General features: G+C 42.6%; 3 protein-coding genes across 20 annotated transcripts in view; 2 read left to right on the forward strand and 1 right to left on the reverse strand.

Annotated features, from left to right (window-relative positions):
* The window catches only part of MDN1 (midasin AAA ATPase 1), a 140,565-nt gene extending 139,023 nt beyond the window's left edge, over positions 1 to 1,542 (forward strand). For both annotated transcript variants that reach the window (XM_086317723.1, XM_086317724.1), the window contains one exon: positions 68 to 1,542. In XM_086317723.1, coding sequence (XP_086173849.1) covers positions 68 to 256 — 189 coding nt within the window. In that variant the 3' untranslated portion in view covers positions 257 to 1,542. The remainder of the gene's footprint in view (positions 1 to 67) is intronic.
* Positions 1,543 to 4,789: 3,247 nt separating this feature from the next.
* On the forward strand, positions 4,790 to 7,046 carry LYRM2 (LYR motif containing 2). The gene is made up of 3 exons (XM_086317743.1): positions 4,790 to 4,858; positions 5,338 to 5,478; positions 6,162 to 7,046. The coding sequence occupies exons 1-3, from the start codon at positions 4,814 to 4,816 to the stop codon at positions 6,240 to 6,242; spliced, it is 267 nt and encodes an 88-aa protein (XP_086173869.1). The 5' UTR covers positions 4,790 to 4,813; the 3' UTR covers positions 6,243 to 7,046.
* A 4,305-nt stretch (positions 7,047 to 11,351) lies between these two features.
* Positions 11,352 to 22,224, reverse strand: part of ANKRD6 (ankyrin repeat domain 6) — a 182,689-nt gene continuing 171,816 nt past the window's right edge. For all 17 annotated transcript variants that reach the window (XM_086317741.1, XM_086317736.1, XM_086317737.1 and 14 more), the window contains 3 exons: positions 15,786 to 15,899; positions 14,788 to 14,914; positions 11,352 to 13,267 (listed from right to left, as the gene is read on the reverse strand). In XM_086317741.1, coding sequence (XP_086173867.1) covers positions 12,690 to 13,267; positions 14,788 to 14,914; positions 15,786 to 15,899 — 819 coding nt within the window. In that variant the 3' untranslated portion in view covers positions 11,352 to 12,689. The remainder of the gene's footprint in view (positions 13,268 to 14,787; positions 14,915 to 15,785; positions 15,900 to 22,224) is intronic.

A 22,224-nucleotide genomic window follows, 5' to 3' on the forward strand; every position in this document is an offset into this window, starting at 1 on the left:
TTGTCTGCAAAAGAGATCATAAAAGAGCTGATTTTATTTTTCTCTTCAAAATGTTTTCTGTTGCCAGGATTCTATCTTGGACATTAAGGTACCGATATTTAAAGGGCCTGGAGAAATGCCTGAAATCCGATCTTACATGGAAGAGTTCCCATTCCCATTTTACATAATTCTCCGCGACGTGAACGCACTTCCCGAGACGCTCAGCGATGCTCTCAGGCAGTGGTTTGAGCTGGTGACGGCCTCTGACCATGCATAGAGCAGGAGGAACACAGTCCCAAGTGAGACTTTTAACTGCGCTCAGAATGTCACACTGCTTGCCAGGAGCTCCCTTCTGGAGAACTGTTTCTGAACTCCTAGCTTGAAAATGGTATTTTATCTTAGACCTGATTTATAAACATTCACCCAATAGCTACAAAAAATTATCGCAACGTAAGTTTCGATTTCAGGGCCTTTATGCTCCCTGCTGTGCCTGGGCTCCGGTTCTTATAACAAACCTGGGGCAGTGAAGGAACAGCAGCAGGAGTCTCATACTTGGGGCAGCCCTGGCCCAAGAGGAGGCTGCACCCTACCCTTGGGCCCAGCTGCCTTTTCCCCTCACAGTGACCCTGGACACCACGTCGAGGAGATGCTGCCGGGAACATGGGACTGTGCCAGACCTCTGGACAAAGGACTGAATAAAGGGAGTCTCCCTTTTGACCCTGCCCTATGGCTTAGCCTTGCTAAGTCTGCAGTGTGTACCCAAAAGCCGTCAAATGGCTGAGACAGCTCCAGTTTATTTTTAGAGAGTCAGTGTATTTTCTTACCATGCTTCTTGTGAAAGGAACTACCTTCTCTCCAAGGGGAGGAACCTCATGCTGCGTGTGTTCTCATAAAGCAACCAGACATTATGGGAGCCCAGATCCTCAGAGAATGACCCTCGGGTCGTGTATGAAGGAAGGGGCTTTTCCCTGTGCTCCTTCACCTTTGCTGCTTCGGGAGACTATGCAATGATGGAAAGATGATTTTCCCTTTGTTTATTCCATTCTCTCAATGCCACAGTTCCTGTTGTTGTAGTAATTTATTTCTTTAGTTCATTTTTTCTTAACAGTTAAGAGGAAGAGTCATTCCTCACATTGCTTTCAAGCTGAACTGAGCCAGGCTCATCCTGGAAAAGAAGTGCTGTGTCAGAAGAACTGAGCAGCCAAACCTCTTTTCCCAGTCAGAAATCCACCAGCGGTTTTTCAGCAGTTTTTTATTTACTTGGCCAAAAAGCAGTGCTTGAATACTTGAAACTGTGCTGTGTTCTATTTAAGTTCTGCCTGTCCAAATGTCCTTTTGTAGACAACATGCCAGGATGTAATCGTCCATCTCCATGTGTGTTACAGTTACACTGTGAAGTGTGCCACCCTTCTGAGGTGGTCCTCAAAGACACAGATTGCTTGTTGTTGTTTAACCAAGTGTCCTAAAGCATGTACCTGAAGTTATATCATTTTTTTTTAATTCTAAAAAGCTATGCAGCTTGTATTCTGAAAAGTATTAAAAAGTATACCACGGTTGATGTCACTTATGACCATTCTTAATGGAATATGACAAGAGTGTAAAAGGTGTGCGAGGGGTCTTGACTGCTGGATCAGGCAGCTGTCACTAGTTGATGCTGTGTGTCGTGACCCTGCAACTCCGTGGCTTCCCTCAAACAGCCCCAGGGTCTGTTTCTTGTGTTCACGTCTGTGGTGGGTGAGCCTCAGCATGCTGGCCTCAGGGCAGAAGAAGGGCAGGATGGTGGACGCACACAGTGGCTTGTAAGGGACTACTCCAAGATGAGTTCTGAGTGGAAGCGATGTATCACGAGCCAAAGGCCTCTGTGGGGCCGGAAGTTTAACCTTCCTGCAGGGAGGTAACAACCCACATTATGACTGTGATGCAGTCCATCATATCTCCCTTTAATTGACAAGACCAGCTAAGCTGGAGTATCCCAGTTGGTATACCAACATGAGTGATTCCCTTGGCCCTAGAATAGCTATCGAGAAGAATTTGAGTAAGCAGGTTACTGAGGAGTGTCATTTCCAGTTTGTGCTGTGATGGGAAAAGGTTAGGAAGCACAGCAGCAGACACAGGAACTGAGGGGGTTGATTAGGAAGCGTGACATGCCTGTGTCACTGAGAAGCAGCTACTGTGGATGCTTGCTCGCTCAGTCTCTCACGTGGAACTCAGCCTTTCCGTCTGCCTCACTTTGCTCTCCCATCTCCATCCAAACCCCAAATCTTGTCAGGTCTCACTTCTAGACATTTATCTTATTCTGCCCCTTCCTTTTGCTGTCCTCTGTACTGTACTGCAGCTGGATTTCTTTTAAAATGTAGCTCAAACTACTAATCACCATGCCAGCTTTACTCCATCATACAGCATCCTTGGAGATCTTTCTGAATTCCTGTGAAGAAGGTACTATTTGTTGTTTCCTGGCCTAGCTCCCTTGTCTTCTCTCCCAGCATCCTCACCACACTATTTGATCTACTCACAGCAAACCACAGGAGCCCTAGAATCTGCCAGTGTTCCATGTGTTCTTTGGAATTCTCTTACCCACTTTGCCTTTCTGATGAACACTTAGCTCAGATAAGGCCTGGAAGAAGAATGTGCTCCCATGGTAGGAGCCTTGACAGCATCTATAATACTACCTTAGACTTATGTCTTCCTACCCTAAGAGTGATTCTGAGAACAGAAGGCATATATGACTCAGGAGAGCATTACCAGTGTCTAGCATAAGGGGATGTTTCTGGATGAAAAGAAGAAATAGTATAAAAATGTCTGTTCTCACGTTACTTTATAGATTAAGATTCTAAGATGATTTAAAGGAAAATGACAAAACATTTCTAAAGGTCACAGACAAATAGACACTTCCAAGATACTATAGGATAGTATTACTGCTTAGTGAAAACACAACAGAAACCTGGATGAAATAGCTGTAAGGGTTATTCAGACCCTAAAAGAATTTACCAAGACCATCACAAAGCCCAGGAAGATGCTGCTGCTGCTAAGTCGCTTCAGTCGTGTCTGACTCTCTGCGACCCCACAGACGGCAGCCCACCAGGCTCTCCCGTCCCTGGGATTCTCCAGGCAAGAACACTGGAGTGGGTTGCCATTTCCTTCTCAATGCATGAAAGTGAAAGTGAAGTCACTCAGTCATGTCCAACTCTTAGTGACCCCATGGACTGCAGCCCACCAGGCTCCTCCGTCCATGGGGTTCTCCAGGCAAGAGTACTGGAGTGGGGTACCATTGCCTTCTCCACAGGAAGATGAATGAATGGTTAATAAATGGTGCTGAAACTATAGTTCACAACTGGAAAAGAACTTATATCCCCAATATGCTATAAAACAAAATTCTAGGTGGAGTAAATATTTTAAACATGAACAAAGAAAAATTTTTAACAAGTAAAGGGAGAAGATGAAAATAATCAAAATAAGAAAATGCAATGTATAGAGACTTAAAAGCTCTATTAAAAAATCAAAAATTTTTAAATATGGCAAACTGCATATAAAATTAAAAGTCTAGGTCATCATAAAGGGACCAAAGTCATAACAATTGACAAAATAAGTGTAACTGAAAGTGACAAGGGATATTTCACTAATAGTTAAAAGGGGAAAAAAAAGAATTGCTAATTAGACAAGTTTTCAGGCTTTGCCTGCATGCAGGAGACTCGGGTTTGATCCCTGGGTCAAGAAGATGCCCTGGAGCAAATGGCAACCCACCCCAGTATTCTTGCGGGGGAAACGACATGGGCAGAGGAGCCTGGTGGCCTACAGCCCATGGGATTGAAAAAGGGTGGGTTATGGCATCAACATCATTCACACAATGCCTGGTAATAGCCATTAGGGTGCTTACATGTGCTAGGTTCTGTTCTCAGTGCACTACATACAATACTACAGTAACAACTCTGGCAGATGCTATCAGTTCAGTTTAGAGATGAGAAAAAACAGGCGGGTACACACACACAGAAGTACACAACTAGGAGAAGGATACACACACAGTGAAGTACACAACTAGGGAAAGGATTCACACACACACTGAAGTACACAACTAGGGGAAGGATTCCAAGCAAGCAAATCAAGTGGAGATGCTCAGGGAACGAACCGTTATGAACATTTAAGGCCGTATTTTAATTCGGAAGTAGGAGGGATTCCCTAACCTCTTACAGTTAATACACGCCAAGAGCCTACAGAGTGTACTGCTGCTGCTAAGTCGCTTCAGTCGAGGGAGAATAAAAACAAGTATAGGGAAATAAAAGCTTAAGGTGTAGGGATATTCGTTTCCTCGTTACTAGTGATACAAAGTTCTCAAAACTGCAATGGGACAACCACCTAAAACCTTGTAACTAATGACGATCGTTAAGACTACAGCACCAGGAAAAACGCAATAGAAAAGAGCAGGGCAAAAACGAGAAGAGCAGAACACAAACTCAGAAATTAACATTTACAATTTTAGTAATTTTAGCTATATACACTAAATCTCCAAAGGAATAGTTTTCTTCACCATCAAAACCCTTAACTTTCATTTAATAGAACAAACACGTGTCGAGAACTGTGCTAACTGCCTCACCATTATTTCATTTTCACAACAATCTGGTACGCAGGAACTGTTATCCCATTTCTCTGATAAGAAAACAGGCTAAGGAGAAACTGTCTCGGGCTTTAGTTCCGACCAATAGACTGCCTGGTTCTTCAGGAGGCGCACACGCTACAGGCCGTCTCCGAGGAAACCGAGTTCGCCCCGCCCCGTCACCCCCCCCCCCCAACTTCCGCTCCTGCGCGCCGGGGCTTTGGCGAGCCGCGCCGTCAGGACGACATGGCCACTTCCCGCTTGCCCCCAGCAACACTAACGCTCAAGCAGGTACCAGCTGTTCTCGCGGGCCTCTTAGGGCAGCTTTTCTGGGTCTGAGCTCGATTCTCTACCGCTTCCTCCACCCATCCTATAGAGTGAGTCTGAGGGACGACTGAGGATGAGGCCCCTATGCGCGCCGCACTCTGATTGGCTCGGGCTGGGGGGCGGGGCTTCGCGCCCTGGCGGACAGAAGGCGCTGCGGGGCGGGGCTGCTCTCCGGTCGCAGAGGCGAGAGGCTGGCTGAGGTCTGGATCTCTAGCCCGGGTGGGTACCTCAGTGCCTGGTGACACACTATAAAGACTCCTCTGTCGCTTGTACTCTTTAAGGGATCCTGTATTTGACAAATGAGTCCAAGTAAATTTCTTGCCGTTTTCTTAGGGGGAAAAATGGTTTTCTTTCCTCTTTTCAAAATTGAGGACCAAAGAGAAAAGAACCCACTGAACTGACAATTGTGCAGCTGTAATTGCTGTTTCTTCTCTCCTGTACAGTTCATGAGAAGGCAGCAAGTTCTCCTCCTCTACAGAAGGATTTTGCAGGCAATTCGGCAAGTTCCAAATGATTCTGATCGCAAATACCTGAAGGACTGGGCAAGAGAAGAATTCAAAAGAAACAAAAGTGCCACGGAAGAGGTGAGACCAAGATCACTAGTGAGGGAAGACCCAGACCCTTTTGTACTGATTCGTTTGTTTTTTTTAAAGTTTATACGATATCTTGGAATATCTACTGAAATACCGCCAGGCTCCTCTGTCCATGGGATTCTACAGGCAAGAACACTGGTGTAGGTTGCCATGCCCTCCCTCCTCCAGGGGATCTTCCCAACCCAGGGGTCAAACCCGCATCTCTTAGGTCTCCTGCGTTGGCAGCCGGGTTCTTTACCACTAGTGCCACCTGGGATGCTTGATTAGTGAGCTTTTTTAATAAATTAGTAGCTGTCTTGGAATATGTCACTGAAATGATCTATCTTGATCATTGCTCTCAATGTCACTGATTTTTCACTTAACTGGTATTTTAATTTTACAGTGTTTGTTCTATCTACACTCTACAGTGGCATCACCCAACTTTTCTGTTAAACCAAATACCTGTATGCACACACACACAAAGATAAATATTACAGCATGGTAGTCTGGGAAGTATGTTTGGGATATATGAAAGCATGTCAGACAATTGTATACCCCTGATTGTTAATTCTGGGCTTTCCTAAAGTACAGCAGTTCCAGTTCTCAGTGTTAATTCTTAATTTTAACAGATGAAATGGTAGAGCTGTACCTTGTTCTACCAATTAAAACTGACCAGATATCACTTTCTTCTACAGGATACAATCCGGATGATGATTACTCAAGGCAATATGCAGCTCAAAGAGTTAGAAAAAACACTTGCTTTGGCCAGATCTTAACTACAGCATTGTTCTGAAAGGTTTTCAAAGTCTCCATGTGTATAGTTGAGCTTAGGCTCAATTATGGGCAGCCCAAAGCCAAGTGAAACTGTTTATATGTAGAACCCTTGAGCAAAATATCAGAACATGGAGCATAGCATATCAGAGAGAGAGCCAGGAAAAGTGCATCAGAGCAATTGTCTTAGCACGGAAAAACACACCCGGTATTTTGAAAATGTTTTTGGATGTGTCAGCAGTATTTTGTAAGAAGCAAAAATACAACAGATAGTACAACAGATAGCACATAAAAAGATGTTCAATGCCATTAATCAGTCATCTGGGAAATGCAAATCAAAACCACCAAGAGATGCTATTCACATCTACTAGGATGACTGTAATTAAAAAGGGAGGTAACTGCAAATGTTTGTGAGGACAGAGAAGTTGGAACCTTATACATGGCTGGTGGGACTATAAAATTGTGCAGCCACTTTGGAAACAGACTGTCCAGTTGCCCAAAGGGTAAAACAGCATTATTCATAAGAGCCACAAAGTAGACAATCCAAATGCCTATCAACTGATTATGGACTAAGTAAAATGTGGTATACCCATACAATAAAATATTATTTAGCAAACGAAAAGGAATGAAGTATTGATTCATGCTACACCTGAATGAATCTTGAAAACATTATTAAGAGGCCAGTCACAAAAGATTACATATTGTCTAATTCCATTTATATGAATGCACAACTCAATATACTGAAATCTATTGAATTGTACATTTTACCTGTATGCAAATTATCTCTCAATAAAGCCATTCCACCACCACCCCCTCCTCCCAATTTTTTTTGTGTAAGTCAGTAAAGCTGTTTTTAAAAACTGTGAGGTGTAGGGCTAGAGGTGTACTGACCTCAGAGACAGTCTGGAGCTTCCTTGGAATGTCTTTCCGTGTTATCCCTCAGGGTTTGTTGAGGCATGTCATTCAGACGTATCATATCTGATACTCAGAGGACTCTCTGAAGAGATCACCACAGGGAATCTAGAACTTTGTTGGAAAGAGGAGAAAGAGAAACTTAATGAACCCTTCAAAAAGAAGAGGCAGTTTCTGGATGAAACAAATACAGTTACCTTAACAGCCATGTGGAAAGTAAATCATTCAGGAAGCTTCTCAGTGCATTAGATTCTGCCCTGGTAACAGGAAAAACCAGTCTAAAAAATACACTGGATATAAAGTTGACTTCAGGACCCTTGAAAGAAACCACATGTTTAATTCAGTGAACGTGAAAGCTCACAGAAGAGGCTGGGATTGGCAGTTCATCTACAGAACAGATCTAAAAAGTTAACCCAAGAATCTGAGCAGCACCTGAAAGATGTAGAACTTTTGCAGGATGATAAAGCTGTGTGAACCTGTGGTGGTGTATCAGTAACCTGCATCCCAAGGCCCACATTCGCCTCCCACAGCTTCAGAGGCCACAAGAAAAAACAATTCTGAATACTCTTCCACAGGGGAATGTGGACATTTTAAATGCTTGCCTGAGCCAGTTTTTATCTAGATGTACTTTAGGCCAGCCATCTGATGAACAAAAGGAAAAGCATTTGTGAACAGTTTCTGAACAAAGAACAAACTTAGAAATATTTACCCTAAAAAAAAAAAGAAATATTTACCCTTTTCTCTGTGTGGCATGATTGACATACATATGCAAATACAGGCTGTCTCTAGTTAATCTAAAATCTTGAAGCTAAAAACCATCCTTTGTGAAGTGTGGCAGTCAGTGACTTTGATGTTCATCCTAGCAGTGGTGCATGTGGAAGATGTTAGAGCATTTGTGGTTTGTATTTGCAAGAATGAAAATACCACAGGCTCCCCAAGAAAACCTGACTTGGTTTTAAGTAGATAAAACACATGAAAAGTTGAATTTGCATCTTTGCAAAGCTAAGATCATTCTCAGGGATAAGCTTTTCCCTTCATTTCTAATGAACAGTTTGACTTTATGTGTTCACTTACAGCTTTATCTCCTCTAAATTATAAGTCTGTTGTTTAGCCTAAAGGAAGATTTATTTAGCAATTTCTTTTCACACATCAAACCTTGGTCATGAACTACGAAACTGGCCAAAAGAGAACTGCTGGTGAAACATTTAATTCATCAGCTTTATCACTATTTTGGATTAGGCAAATGAACTTTCTGGGTGTTCCCTGTAAACTAGTTGTTCAGTCACTAAGTCACGTCTGACTCTTTCAGCTCCATGGACTGCATCACGTCAGGCTCCTCTGCTCCTCTGTCCACTGTTTCCTGGAGTTTGCTCAAGTAACTGCCCGTTGAGTCAGCGATACTATACTATTGTTTGAATGTTTTGTTCCCAAAGTTTAAGGTTTGAACGTTCCATTATGTGTAGCAACTACAATAAGGGCTTCCCCCATAGCTCAGTCGGTAAAGAATCTGCCTACAATGCAGGAGACCTGGGTTTGTTTCCTGGGTTGGAAAGATCCTGTGGAGAAAGAAACGGCAATCCACTCCAGTATTCTTGCCTGGAAAATCCCATGAACAGAGGAGCCTGGTCTGCTACAGTCCATGGGTTTGCAAGAGTCGGACATGACTTAGTGACTAAACCACCCATCACCACTACAATAAATCAGTCTTTTTATATTAGAAGTTTTTTAAATACAAAAGCTTTCTAGCACATGAAAAGTGGCTAAGGCTATTATTTATATTTCTGACTGCTCCTATGTCATTTCCCCCATTTCAGTGTGCTATCAGTCTGAACTGCATGGCACAGGCCTTGCTGCAGATGTGTCTGCTGGGACAGATGACTTTCCAGTGTTCGAGGAAGGCAAGAAATCCTATTTCCCGGAATTTGTATTACTGCAATCACGTCTCCTCCACTTAAGCTGAGCAGCGGAGAGCCAAACTTAAATAACTCAATTATCTTTTATAGAAAAGTAAGAAAAATTCAACAACCAAAAGGAAGCAGCTTACATCTACATTGAAAAAAAAAATAAGGATTATGTAGAGTAAGGCCCGAACAGGATCAAAAGCTAGCTGTCATTCCGTGCCAAACTGGGAACCACCTCAGGCTGTTTCCTTCCTTGAATCAGACTTTTGAGAAATACCTTAAGGATTAAATGAAATTTACTACTTCTGTTTCCTGAGAAGAGTAAGTCACTTTTACCCAGTCCATTTTGTTTGTTAAAAAAAGCGTTTTGCTGAACAGTGTCTTGCTTCTGTGTGTCATGGATTTAAGTCAGTGTGTTCACATTTAGTCACATTTGGCTAAGTGGTACACGAATATTTTTCCTTAAAATGACGGCTGAAAAAATACTCTTCATAAATTTCTCATTGGTAAAACATATTTAAAAGGCCATTAGGCTTTTTTTTTAAACTGATTTGTCCTTTAAGTCTTAATTGATTGGCTTTTATATCATAGGAAATTTAGCTTTTAGAAACAGTTTGTTAGTAAAAAAAAATACATTATCTTAGCCTGCACACAATGAGGTTTTGTCCCCTTCTCATTTGTTCAGTATTTTCCAAAAGGTCAACAGTTTAAAGAAAGCATTTTGTTTAAGCTTGCACTGAAAAATCTTTTCATGTTACAGCAGGCTTAAAAATTTTTTTACGTTTTCATGCAGTATACCTGATCTCTCCTTTAAAAGCAAGTGTATTTAGTCTAAATTACATTCTTTTAAAATCAAGGTGAAGTGTGGCTAGGTGAAAGCACTCCTTCAGGAACCATAAAATTTGGTCAACCACACAAATGAAAATGTAGGCTGAACAAAGTATTCTCACTTTCATTCTTTAAATACGGGATATTTGCCATAATGTTGAAAACCATATTTAATGCTTGGAAGAGAGATAAGTTCAAGGTGATAAAAATATTAAAGAGAATATAACATACCTCTCAAGCTTCAACTTTTGACTGAATCAACTCTTGACTGAAAAAAAGAAGGTATAAACATGAAAACACCCCTTCATTTTGGGCTCCCAAAGTCTAAAGTAAAATTAGAATATTCAATTTATCACAGATATTTACTACCCTCAATGCAATAATGCACTAACAATTAAAAAAAATACTGCAGTATTGTACATCTTTTCTGTATTTTACATCATTTTTCCCACAGCTATTGAAAATTCCAGCCTCAGTTTGAGACACAACCTACATGACTGGTCATAAGTTGTTAACAGTTCTGCTTCTTAGGAAAAGCACTATTGTGGCATTTGTTCATTTCAGCCAATAGCACAAGGGAAAAAAAACACACGTGGGAGCCTTAGTTGAGTTTTTGACAATGCTAAGGTACAAAAACAGACCAAACACAGTCGTTGAAAACACTCCTACATTTGTCTTGAGCTGCTGTGATCTCTGAGTTAGAAGCCGGCTGACCCTGTTCGGTTTCCTGGCCTCCACTGGCTTTCCCTTCTGTGGGAAATAAGATCCACACAATCTGCCCTACTAGGTGCACTTGACCTTTCATGTTTCTCCCTGGTCTCTTCCCTGACTCTGATGGAATTTTCCGTTCACAGTAAGCTGCCTGCTTCTGATGGACAGGAGTTATATAATCAAAATACCACCAAAGCATTAAAATGGTTTCAGCGTTTCTCAACAGGGATACCCCACAAGGTAACAGATCTCTGAATGGGTGAGAATAACTTCTACTTGGAACACGACTTACTGATCGTCTCAGAATTTCAGTATCAGGCAGCTCTCAATAGACTGATGTTTCCTGAGGAAGGATTCTGAAAAGGTTTACTGATACCTCGTTGGGAACAGATTTAGAAAACTCAAGGTACCACGTGGCCCTACAGTGCTGTGATGCTGCACTGGGAACAAACAGGGAAACGGAGAGAGCAAAGCGCCCCTACAGCTCTCCATCTAACGAGTCTCGGGAGAAGTCGTCTGCCCACCAAGTAGTAGAGGAACAAGATGAGCTCACAGACCTGATGATAAACTTGAAAGAACACCAAATTAATTCCTTGTCCAGGTTTCAGAATGATGACATACATCTACATTTATTAGGAACGCCTAGATCCATTGACTGCATTTAAAAAAACAAACCCAAAACAATTGAGCTTGAGGGGCAGAGTACACAGGGACTAAATGCATTCTTTGTTTCTCTGGGTGTTCCCATGTCAAGAAGTCACATTTTTCTCTTTGGCTCAATGAGCAAAACTTTATTCAAAATTACAGACAACAGTACTTGGTTCCTGTGTTTATAGAAATAGAATTGAAGTTTCTATGCACATATGGAATTTTGAGGAGATGAATACAATGCCACATTCCAAAGGACAAGAAGCTTGAAAGATAATTCAGAGTTTCAATATACTGTTACTTTTCAACTTTGTACAGCCCACAGAGCAGAGTAAAAATCTAGGGCTCCATGATGCTGGAGAATCTAAGTCAATTTATTGAATTATTTACCTTGACATAGTCACTACAAAGCAGTGGGAAGCTTTTGAGGTTCCTCAATGACAGAACTCAATTCAAAATGAAATACTGTATTTATAAAATGTAGACCAATAAGCTCAAATTCAGGAAGGTGCTCTAAGATAATTTGGCTGGGAATTAGATTATAAAAATTTCAGGTAACTGTTATGGGAATTTTTTTTCATTAATCCACTTGAAAATCACTATGATTGATTGTAGTATTTCTATATTTTGGCTGAAAGATACAAACACCATGATCGAATGATCTGAACCTTTCTGAGTTCACTATTAACAAACATTTTCAGTGCTATTATGCCAATTAACATGTTATTTAAATACACTCTGATTTTTCAAAACATTTTAAGATATACTGGATCTTGTGACATCATGAAAATCCTTCTCCTCAAAATTTGTTTGATGAGTTTTCCCCTGGTTAAAATGTCAGCATCTTGAGAATTATGAACTTGCGGGAGCGAGGCTGTCTGGATCTTGACATTCCTCAGCATGTCTATTACAGCCCTTCAGAGAGACACTCTGTCCAGGCACAGCAGCTGTGTTGCTATGAAGGACTGCTTGATTTGAGTTCACAGGGATGAATATTTTTTCTTGCTTTTCATTTACATTATTTCATATCGGGAACATTAGGGTTTAGGCTTATACATCCTTCAGTTTCTTAGCATGGCTCTTTAATTTGAGCTTTTGAACTTCAGATGAACTTGGGCTGAGGTTTTGAGTCTATAATGAAACCTGAAACCAAGCACACTTCCCCTGGTTTCAGTCTAATTGTTGAAGTCTTCATAACTTCAGGGTGTAGGAAACGTGTGTCTGGCACATTTTAGAAATTAGTGTTTTGTTTTTTTTAAAGGCAAGTTCTGCTATGTGCACAATAACCAACACCTTGGACATCGCCCTTCTGCAGCTGCAGGACAGGAGATCCTCAAGGATCCTTTCTCAGGCCATTTGTTTTTTCATGTGTTCAGTCGCTCGGTCGTGTGCGACTCTTCGCAGCTCCATGGACTGCAGTGCACCAGGCTCCCCTGTCTTTCACTGCGGGCCCTAGTTTTCCTTCTGTACCTTAGTCCTTAGTTTAGCAAGTTCCTCCTCTAAACTTTTAATGTGTTCCTCCAGCGTGGCCTTGTCTTGCTGGGCTTTCTGACTGGCTTGGCTTCGTGCTTCTTCAATCTTCCTTTCATACCACTTTTCCATCTGGGTGGAAACAGCCTCAAAGAAATACTGGGTGAGCTCCAGCGCTTGGGAGGTGTCTCGAACGTGAGGGGCGGTCTGCTCGCCGCCTGCTGCTGGAGGCGGCGGCTGCCCGCCGGCAGTGCTGACTGCTGGCTGCTGGCCTCGGTGCCTCGTCTGCCCACTTTTCCCAGACTTTTTGGTCTGGGTGCCTCTGTCAACACAAGGCCCAGCCTGTGGATCGCATCTGGCTGTCTCTTTCAAGGGGAGCGAGGCTGTCTGGACCTTGACGTTCCTCAGTCGGGAGCCCGTACAGTCCGAGGAAGACAGCTCCTGCTGCTGGAGTCTGTGGGTGGCGGTGGAGCTGAGGGCTTTTTCCTTGGGCCTGACCACCTGGGGGGAACTGTCTGAGGCTGCTACTGGGCCTGCAGTCACCACTGACTGATCCACACCTGGTTTTGGAAGGAAAACAAGAGTCAGAGTGAATCTGTGTTCATACAGTCACTTGGGCTGGCATTTGAGAGTCTTGGGAATCCTGTAAGCCACCATCCTCTCAATCACCACCCTCCTGTGCAGCTTCTCCCGTCCTTTCCTTCCGCTTCTCCCTGGATTATGATGTTGGCTTGTCAGGGCTTTCAGGGGTACTATGTTAGACCCACTCATGGCATCTAAGCCAAAATGGTGCTGGCCTTTCCTATAGCCTGTCTCAATCTACACGAATTCCCAAGTGGCTGAGTGGTAAAGAATCTTCCTGCCAATGCAAGAGACACCAGTTCATTCTTGGGTCAGGAAGATCCCCTGAAGAAGGAAAAGGCAACCCACTCCAGTATTCTCGTCTGGGAAATCCCATGGACAGAGGAGCCTGGTGGGCTACAGTCCGTGGGGTCACAAAGAGTCAGACATGACTAGGTGACTAAAGAACAACAACAGTCTACATGAGAGGGCTCTGGGTACCACTTCCTGATAGTTAAGGATGCTACATCTCACTGTATGTCCTAAAGCAGAGCTGGGCACTTACTGATGAGAGTAAGCACCCTTACTGATGAGAGTAAGTCTCTAATTTCTGGGCCTTTCCCACACCAGAGCCCCAGTTGCAAGTTCCTTGACCCAATGTGGAGAGGTGGTCCTAATCCCCCTACCCAGAGCTCTGTGACAAGTTCCATAACTAGTCCCAGCATGAAAAACTTGCCCAGGATTTTCCCCACCATTAAGGCACAAAGATACAGAAATGGTCCATGGTAATATGAAATACACAACACATCAAAATCCCCCATGAAGGTCTAATTACTAAGGCTGTGCGTGTCCTCAAATGATCATCATTGAGTATAACCACTGAGCTAACCTAGTAGTACTCTGCTAAAAGCATCTCTTATCCAGCACCTGGGGCAGCTTCGATACATGATCTGTGGTTTAATAAGGCTGTACAGGAGATGTAAAGAGATGTGGGTTCAATATGGGTTGGGAAGATCCCCTGGAGGAGGGCATGGCAACCCACTCCAGTATTCTTGCCTGGAGAATCCCCTGGACAGAGAAGCCTGGCAGGCTACAGTTCACAGGGTCGAAAAGAGTTGAATATGACCAAAGCAACTTAGCACCCATGCAGAGCAGGCCAAAGGTGGAAGGCTGATCAAGGACGAGAAAGGGAAAGAGGTGCGAGGGCGAGTGCCCTGCCAAACAGACAGGTCCCCTCCTCACCTTAATCTTTGGGTGTCTACTTTCACACTATTAGTATTGCACTGCTATCACTGATCGCAATTCTTTTATTCCTTCATTCAACAAAGTTTTGAACACTTAAATAAGAGTACTTTATTATTAAATAGCAACAGCATGGTCCTGGCCCCTACAGAGTTCATGCTACAATCTGGTGTTTCATGCAGCCCTATCACACGGGCTGTCTTCAGATGTAAGAAGAGAGCTCGACCTGGGGTTTCATCACCTTTGGATGGAGGGGCTCTCTCTGCATGCTGGTTACCTGTGGAGGACTCGCAAGTGGACGGTGTGGATTTAGTCCTGGAGGCCCTAGAATCTCCAGAAAGCTTCAGCTCCAGATTCTGAATCTTTAACATGCACCAGGTTTTTAATTCATCCACCAAGGACATCTAAAAAAATCCCACAAGTTAGTCCACAAATCAGCAGGAGACTTTGATACACAGCTTATGAACTAAAGCCTCAAGAATGGGCTTTTCAATTATGATAGGCTATTATCTAGAGAAGTCCCAAAGTTGTGGGCTACCTGCCTCCCACAGGCCACACAGCCTTCTCTGTGGGCCCCCCAAAGCCTGGGATTCACCTAGCTCTCAAGCCGATAGCTAACTATTATCTTCATTAAGTGACTTAGAGGCATCTTAAAAGCAAACACCCAGGTGGTGCAGTGGTAAAGAATATGCCTGCCAATGTAGGAGACCCAAGAGACTCAGGCTCCATCCCTGGGTTGGGAAGATATCCTGGAGGAGGAAAGGGCAACCCACTCCAGGATTCTTGCCTGGAAAATCCCATGGACAGAGGAGTTTGTCGGGCTAGTCCATGGGGTCGAAGAGTCAGACATGACCAAGCACACAGCACATACAAACACCTAAAGCACGTCTGGCTGCTTAGGGGCACAAACTCACACTCACAGGAACTCATTTCGTGTCTGCCGTCCTGGGTGGTCCACACATTCTGAGGGCAGGAACCAAGTTTTGTGCAACAACAGAGTCACAGCCCAGCAGAAGCACAGTACATAGCACTGACACTAGGCGGAGCCCACCTTTTCCCCAGCACCTTCTACAAACTGCTCAGCCTCCGCCTCCTACCAGCATATGCAGCCACAAACAGGAATCGAACTCCAGGCTCTTTCCTACCTTCAGGTTATAAAAATGACACGCTCTGTCATGCAAACACTTTTAGAGGATCTGGGGATTTTCAGTGATAGGTCTGAGTCCCTTGCCTCAGGGAGAAGTGTGGACAGGACAGACAGATGCTGGTTTTCACCTGCCGTTTCTCTCCCTCGTGCTTCTCCGAGTCCGAGTGCTGCTGCAGGCGGTTCAGGCACTCCGTCCTCTCTGCTGAGAGTCGCTCCACCATCAGCTTGTCCAGAACCCGAATCTAGATTCAATGGGCAAAGGGGATGTTGTGACTGAGATGATCTAAGGATGGGCCCTGATGTCTTCACTCCTGAGATGAGTAAGGGGCTTAGGGGTACCAAGCAGGGGCCAGACAGAAGGCAAGCACATCCCACTCCTCACCCTATTCTTTTCGTGTGGCCCTCATGGAACTCTAAGTTTTCAGAATTCCTGAGTATGTTTCTGTGTAAGCCAATGCTGCTTTCTTTTTCTCATTTAAAATCCTGAGTGGGTCCAGAGACTATAAATACATAGTAAATATACAATTTGAGCCAATATATTCCATGTCAGTAAAAGAAAATTTGTATGGGCCTTTGAAAATTATTTCCACGACTATAATTACAAGGAAAAACTATTTCAAGGAGTATAGAGCTATCCCAATTCCTCTTTGTTAAAAAAATTTTTTTTAAATAATTTTTTAAAGAATTTAAATTTAAAGAAATAAAAAATATTTTTTAATTTTTTTAAATTTTATTTATTTTTAATTGAAGGATAACTGCTTTACAATATTGTGTTGGTTTCTACCAAACATCAGCATGGATCAGCCAAAGGTTTACCCATGTCCCCTCCCACCTCCCTTCCCATCCCACTCCTCTAGGTCCAACTCCCATTTTAAAAATGTTTTTTTTAAACCCCCTTCCCCTTTTTAAATGTTAGTGGCTGCCCGAGAAGAAATGAAAGCAGCTGAACAGTCAGAGCTTTCCTCCAGCATTCCCAGTGAACAGATCCTTCACTGAAAGTAGTCACAGCACCTGTGAAGCAGGGAGTGGACGGAGTTCAAAGGGATCACTTCAGGGAGTGATAGCTTATGGTGAACAATGTCAGATTCGTGATTTCTGAAGAAGAAGATTTAGCTTCGGGACCAGGGACCAGGCTTGATCACTCAAGAGCTTTCGTGTAGCAAGAGTGTTATTAAAGTATGAAAAGAGACAGAGAAAGCTTCTGACATAGACATCAGAAGGGGGACAGAGAGTGCCCCCCTTGCTCGTGTGAGCAAAGGAGTTATTTACAATAAATCAAAAGAATATCTTAGGTTTGTGAAAATTTTACCAGGCCCACTCCCACAATTTACATTTTAGGATAACAGGATTAGAACTTAACAATAGAAAAGATCCTACCAGACCCACTCCATAATATACATTCTAAAATATCAGGACTAGTCAGAAGGTTTTCCGGAAGGAGAAAACTGTCCACAAGCAGGATACATTGTTGTTATATAATCCCTGGTACAGAGTTAAACTGAGGTGTGTAATCATCAGGTCCAGGCTTAAAGAAAAACAATGTTTTATGTGACTAAGACTAAGGAATGTAGAGGGAAAAAAAGATGTTTGTCTTTTCTTCCTCCTTGAGAATTCCAGACCCCTGTCTCCTCCTCGAGAACCCCAGGCCCCTTTCTCCTTCTTGGGGACACCAGACTTCTTATCAACCTGCCTAGGAATTGACTCTCTCAGGAGGAGCAAGTGACTGTCACCTTGCAATCATGTGCCCTTCTCTGCTCCTCCAGTCCCTAAGCAGGACACTGCCTGTGGGGCTCTAACACCCAGCAGGACAAACTCCCACTGCACGACAAGGTCCACAGAAGAGAAAGGAACCGCTGTGAGTGGGAGCCAGACACGGAGGGCTTGGCAGCGGGCACCTCTCCTGTTGGGGACATACTGACGTTCCACGCTCAGATGTTTGTAAATAAAAGAGGAGCAGCAGCCCTGGAGATGCAGTGAGCTCCTTCTGCTTGGGCTCCTCATGCCTCAGCCTCCTGGGACCTGCTCTCCTCCTGTTTCCTAGGACCAGCCTGCTCTCCCACCTCCCCCCCCCGCCTAGACTGGACAGTACCCAGGCTGACACACAGCTGTGTTCCTGGGGCACAGTTGATGGTCCAGGCACGTGTTCCTGACTCATGCTGCACTAAAGTCAGTCCCCTGAGACCCAGAATTAGGACTAAGGTTCTACACCCCAGTCTGTCACCTTCTTTGAACCAAACAGAGGTCTGTGAGACATCTCAACATTCACCTAACACATTCCCCTCTGTGCTTGCTGCTGCTGCTAAGTCGCCTCAGTCGTATCAGACTCTGTGCGACCCCATAGACGGCAGCCCACCAGGCTCTGCTGTCCCTGGGATTCTCCAGGCAAGAACACTGGAGTGGGTTGCCATTGCCTTCTCCCCCTCTGTGCTTGGGCTAGCTAAAGTGAGGTTTTATTTACAAAACAGTTTAACTAATCTATTATGGCCCAGATATTTTTTAAATAGGCTTTTTATGAAATGCAAATAACCCACAAGCCTTAAAAATACTCAATTTCACCAACAGACAGGGACATACAAATTAAAGTCAAATGTCCTTAGTTAATTTGGTGAAAGCTTAAAAAAAAAATTCAATGATAGCAAAGGTTTGAAACAGAAACTCAGATCCTGCTTGTAGGATATAAATTGGTACAACCTTTCAATTAAGTAGCTTGCCAACACTTATCAAGAGCCTTAAACATATTCTTAACTTTGGATCCCATTATCCTAATTCTAAGCATATAACCTCAGAAGCAATCAAGTTTCTGTACATAAATGTTCACAGCATTTATTTAATAGAGTGAAAAATTATAAGCAACTTTAGTCTAACAAAAGGTATGGTTAAACAAATTATGTGGTATTGATATGCTGGAATATTATGAAGCCAAGGATATGGGAAACTGTTCAAGAAACAAAATTAAGCGAAACGGCTTCCCTCGTGGCTCAGTCTCCTGCCAATGCAAGAGACACAGGTTTGATCCCTGGTCCAGGAGGATTGCAAATGCTGTGGAGCAACTAGGCCTGCAAGCTGTAACTGTTGAGCCAATGCCCTAGAGCCCGTGCTCCACAACAAGAGACGGCATGACAGTGAGAAGCCGAGCACTGAACCAGAGAGAAGCCCCTGCTCACTGCAACTAGAGAAAACCCTGAGCAGCCACGAAGGCCTAGCACAGTCAAAAATAAAATTATATTAAAAAATTAAAATTAAGTGAAAAAAGCAGGACGTAAAATTATATTTCCTCGCATAGAAATTGTACATCAGTATTAAAAAGCACACTGTAACTTTACAGGTCTACCATCATTAAAAAGCACATTCTAGCTCTTTTTACCAACTTAAAAAGTAAACTGCAAAAAAAAGCACAGTATAGTTCCATTTTTTGTTTAAAAGTGAAAATTAGTAAGGTTGTATCTATAAAAGAAAAAAAAAAACCTACAGGAAAATACACAGTAATGGGAGGATTTCTAGGCAGGGTCACTACAATAATAGTTCTGCATGTGAGGTGTTTTCCCCAATGAACATGTGTTACTTTGTAGGCTTTTAAAAGCTTTTTTATATTTAAAAACCTATATCCATCACATATCTATTAATTACAAAGGGAAAACACACCTTTACAGTGGGAAGAAACAGTGGTTACCAGCTTAGCCAAGCAATCAAACTTAGCGTCAGTAATAATGAGACATCCTGACATGTCTCTTCTGATGTGATGTAATTTGAAGCTTACAAAATTAACTATGAAATATTCTTGCCAAAAATATTTAACCTGAACCTAAATAAGCATCTAGATTAATGGTTCTCAAACTTGTTTTTACCAGTATCACCTGGAGATTCTGTTAAAATACAGGTCGCTAAGACTCTGCCCCTGGAGTTTTATTTACAGTTAAATTCAGGAGATTTGGGAGGAGGCCCAAGAATTTGCATATTTTCCCTGACAAGTCCGCAGATGATGCTGATGCTGCTGGTTTGGGGACAACACTTCGAGGATTACTGCTCTAGACCTAACTTTCACTTCACAGGCATACACGGATAGAGGAACAAACTAAAAATACCATGAAGAAACTGTCAGACAAATCCAGACTATAAAACATTCTATTAAACAAATGGCTTGGACTCTGTTAAAAAGTTATTGTGGGGAAAAAACAAGAGCCACAAGAAGAAACCAGGGGCTGTTTTAGATGAAAAGAGACCACAGAGACCTAACATATAGTATACAAGCACAAAGTATTCACTGGATCCTAGGTTGGGATTAAAAACAAAAACCAGCTATAAAACACACATATTTTAGGAGAACTGAGAAAATCTGAATGTGGACTGCATATTACAATTAGTGCTAGTGTTCTCAGATGTGAAGATGGTACTGTGTAAGGAAGGACGAGATCCTCATTCTTAGTCGATGTGCTCTGGAGTACTTAAAGATAATGGGTCAGCAAACAGTTCAGCAAAAGAACCAAAAGTGTGTGCGAGAGACACAGTGCACACGTGGTAGCACAGTAACCACTGGCTGGACCCGGTGGAGGGTGCACAAACACTCAGGAAGCTATCATTTCAACTCTTCTGTGCGTACGACCACTTTCAAAATAAAGTTGGAAAAATAAAAAAAGATAGACATGATTATATTACCTTAGTGTACAATCGGAAAGGGGAGTGAGTCAAAAGACACAGACATAAAAGGGCTGGAGGAAATAAACCCAAATATTAATAGTGCTTTTTCATCATAGTAGGTTCACAGGTGATTTATTTTCCCTTTCTAGTTTTCCTGTGTTTTAAAAATGCTCCATAATTGTATATATTATTTTATAATCACATATAATCATATGTATACTATATGTTTTATAATTTAAACATGCTCTTAAAATTTTTAAGTCAGTGGCTTTCAAGAAATCACATAAAGTGATCACAATGGGCAGAAGACCTAAACAGACATTTCTGCAAAGAAGACATGCAGGTGGCCAGGAGGCACATGAAAAGATGGTCAACACAACCAAAAATTAGAGAAATGCAAATCAAAACTACATTGAGGTATCACTTCACACTAGTCAGAATGGCCAACATCAAAAATCTACAAACAATAAACACTGGAGAGGGTGTGGAGAAAAGGGAGCCCTCCTACACTGCTGATGGGAATGTGAACTGAAGTATCCACTATGGAGAATAGCATAGAGGTTCCTTACAAAACTAAAACTAGACCTATCATCAGTTCAGTTCAGTTCAGTTCAGTCGCTCACGCATGTCCGACTCTTTGCAACCCTATGGACTGCAGCACGCCAGGCTTCCATGTCCATTGACAACTCCTGGAGCTTACTCAAACTCATGTCCATTGAGTTGGTGATGCCATCCAACCATCTCATTCTCTGTCATCCCCTTTTCCTCCCGCCTTCAATCTTTCCCAGCATCAGGGTCTTTTCTAATGAATCAGTTCTTTGCATCAGGTGGCCAAAGTATTAGAGTTTCAGTTTCAGCATCAGCCCTTTCAATGAATATTCAGGACTGATTTCCTTTAGGATGGACTGGTTGGATCTCCTTGCTGTCCAAGGGACTCTCAAGAGTCTACTCCAACACAGCAGTTCAAAAGCATCAATTCTTTGGTGCCCAGCTTTCTTTATAGTCCAACTCTCACATTCATACATGACTACTAGAAAAACCATAGCTTTGACTAGACGGACCTTTGTTGGCAAAGTGCTTCTATTTTAAGAAGCTGTCTAAGTTAGTCATAACTTTTCTTCCAAGGAGCAAGCGTCTTTTAATTTCATGGCTGAAGTCACCATCTGCAGTGATTTGGAGCCCCCAAAAATAAAGTCTGTCACTGTTTCCACTGCTTTCCTATCTATTTCCCATGAAGTGATGGAACCAGATGCCATGATCTTAGTTTTCTGTATGTTGAGTTTTAAGCCAACTTTTTCACTCTCCTCTTTCACTTTCATCAAGAGGCTTTTTAGTTCTTCTTCGCTTTCTGCTATAAGGGTGGTGTCATCTGCATATCTGAAGTTATTGATATTTCTCCCGGCAATCTTGAAAAATTGCCAGAAGATCTTCCATATGACCCAGCGACCCCACTCCTGTGCATATACCTGGAGAAAACCATAATTCCAAAAGACATGCACACTCCAATGTTCACTGCAGCACTATTTACAACAGCCAGGACATTAAAGCAACCTGAATGTCCATCAACAGAGGAATGGATAAAGAAGATGTGGTACATATATACAATGAAATACTACTCAACCATAAAAAAGAATGAAATTGTACCATTTGCAGAGATGTGGATGGACCTAGAGACTGTCATGCAAAATGAGTCAGAAAAAAGAAAAATATTCTCTATTTTAATGCATATATATGGAACCTAGAAAAACAGTACAGATGAAACTATTTGCAGGGCAGGAATAGAGACACAGAGAACAAACATATGGATACCAAGGGAGGAAGAGGAGGTAGGATGAATTGAGATGGGCATTTACATATATATACACTACTATATATGGAGAAGGAAATGGCAACCCACTCCAGAATTCTTGCTAGAGAGTCCCGTGGACAGAG

The sequence above is a fragment of the Bos grunniens genome, chromosome 9 (assembly GCF_055505025.1).
Source record: "Bos grunniens cultivar Pamir isolate PY7600 chromosome 9, Bosgru_T2T1.0, whole genome shotgun sequence".
Taxonomy (NCBI): Eukaryota; Metazoa; Chordata; class Mammalia; order Artiodactyla; family Bovidae; genus Bos; species Bos grunniens.

Bases quoted from the DNA above. Each gene is read 5' to 3' on its own strand.
- LYRM2 (XM_086317743.1), top strand. From the start codon at position 4,814: ATGGCCACTTCCCGCTTGCCCCCAGCAACACTAACGCTCAAGCAG. The intron at 4,859-5,337 runs GTACCAGCTGTT...TCTCCTGTACAG, and splicing joins CAACACTAACGCTCAAGCAG to TTCATGAGAAGGCAGCAAGT. The intron at 5,479-6,161 runs GTGAGACCAAGA...TTTCTTCTACAG, and splicing joins ACAAAAGTGCCACGGAAGAG to GATACAATCCGGATGATGAT.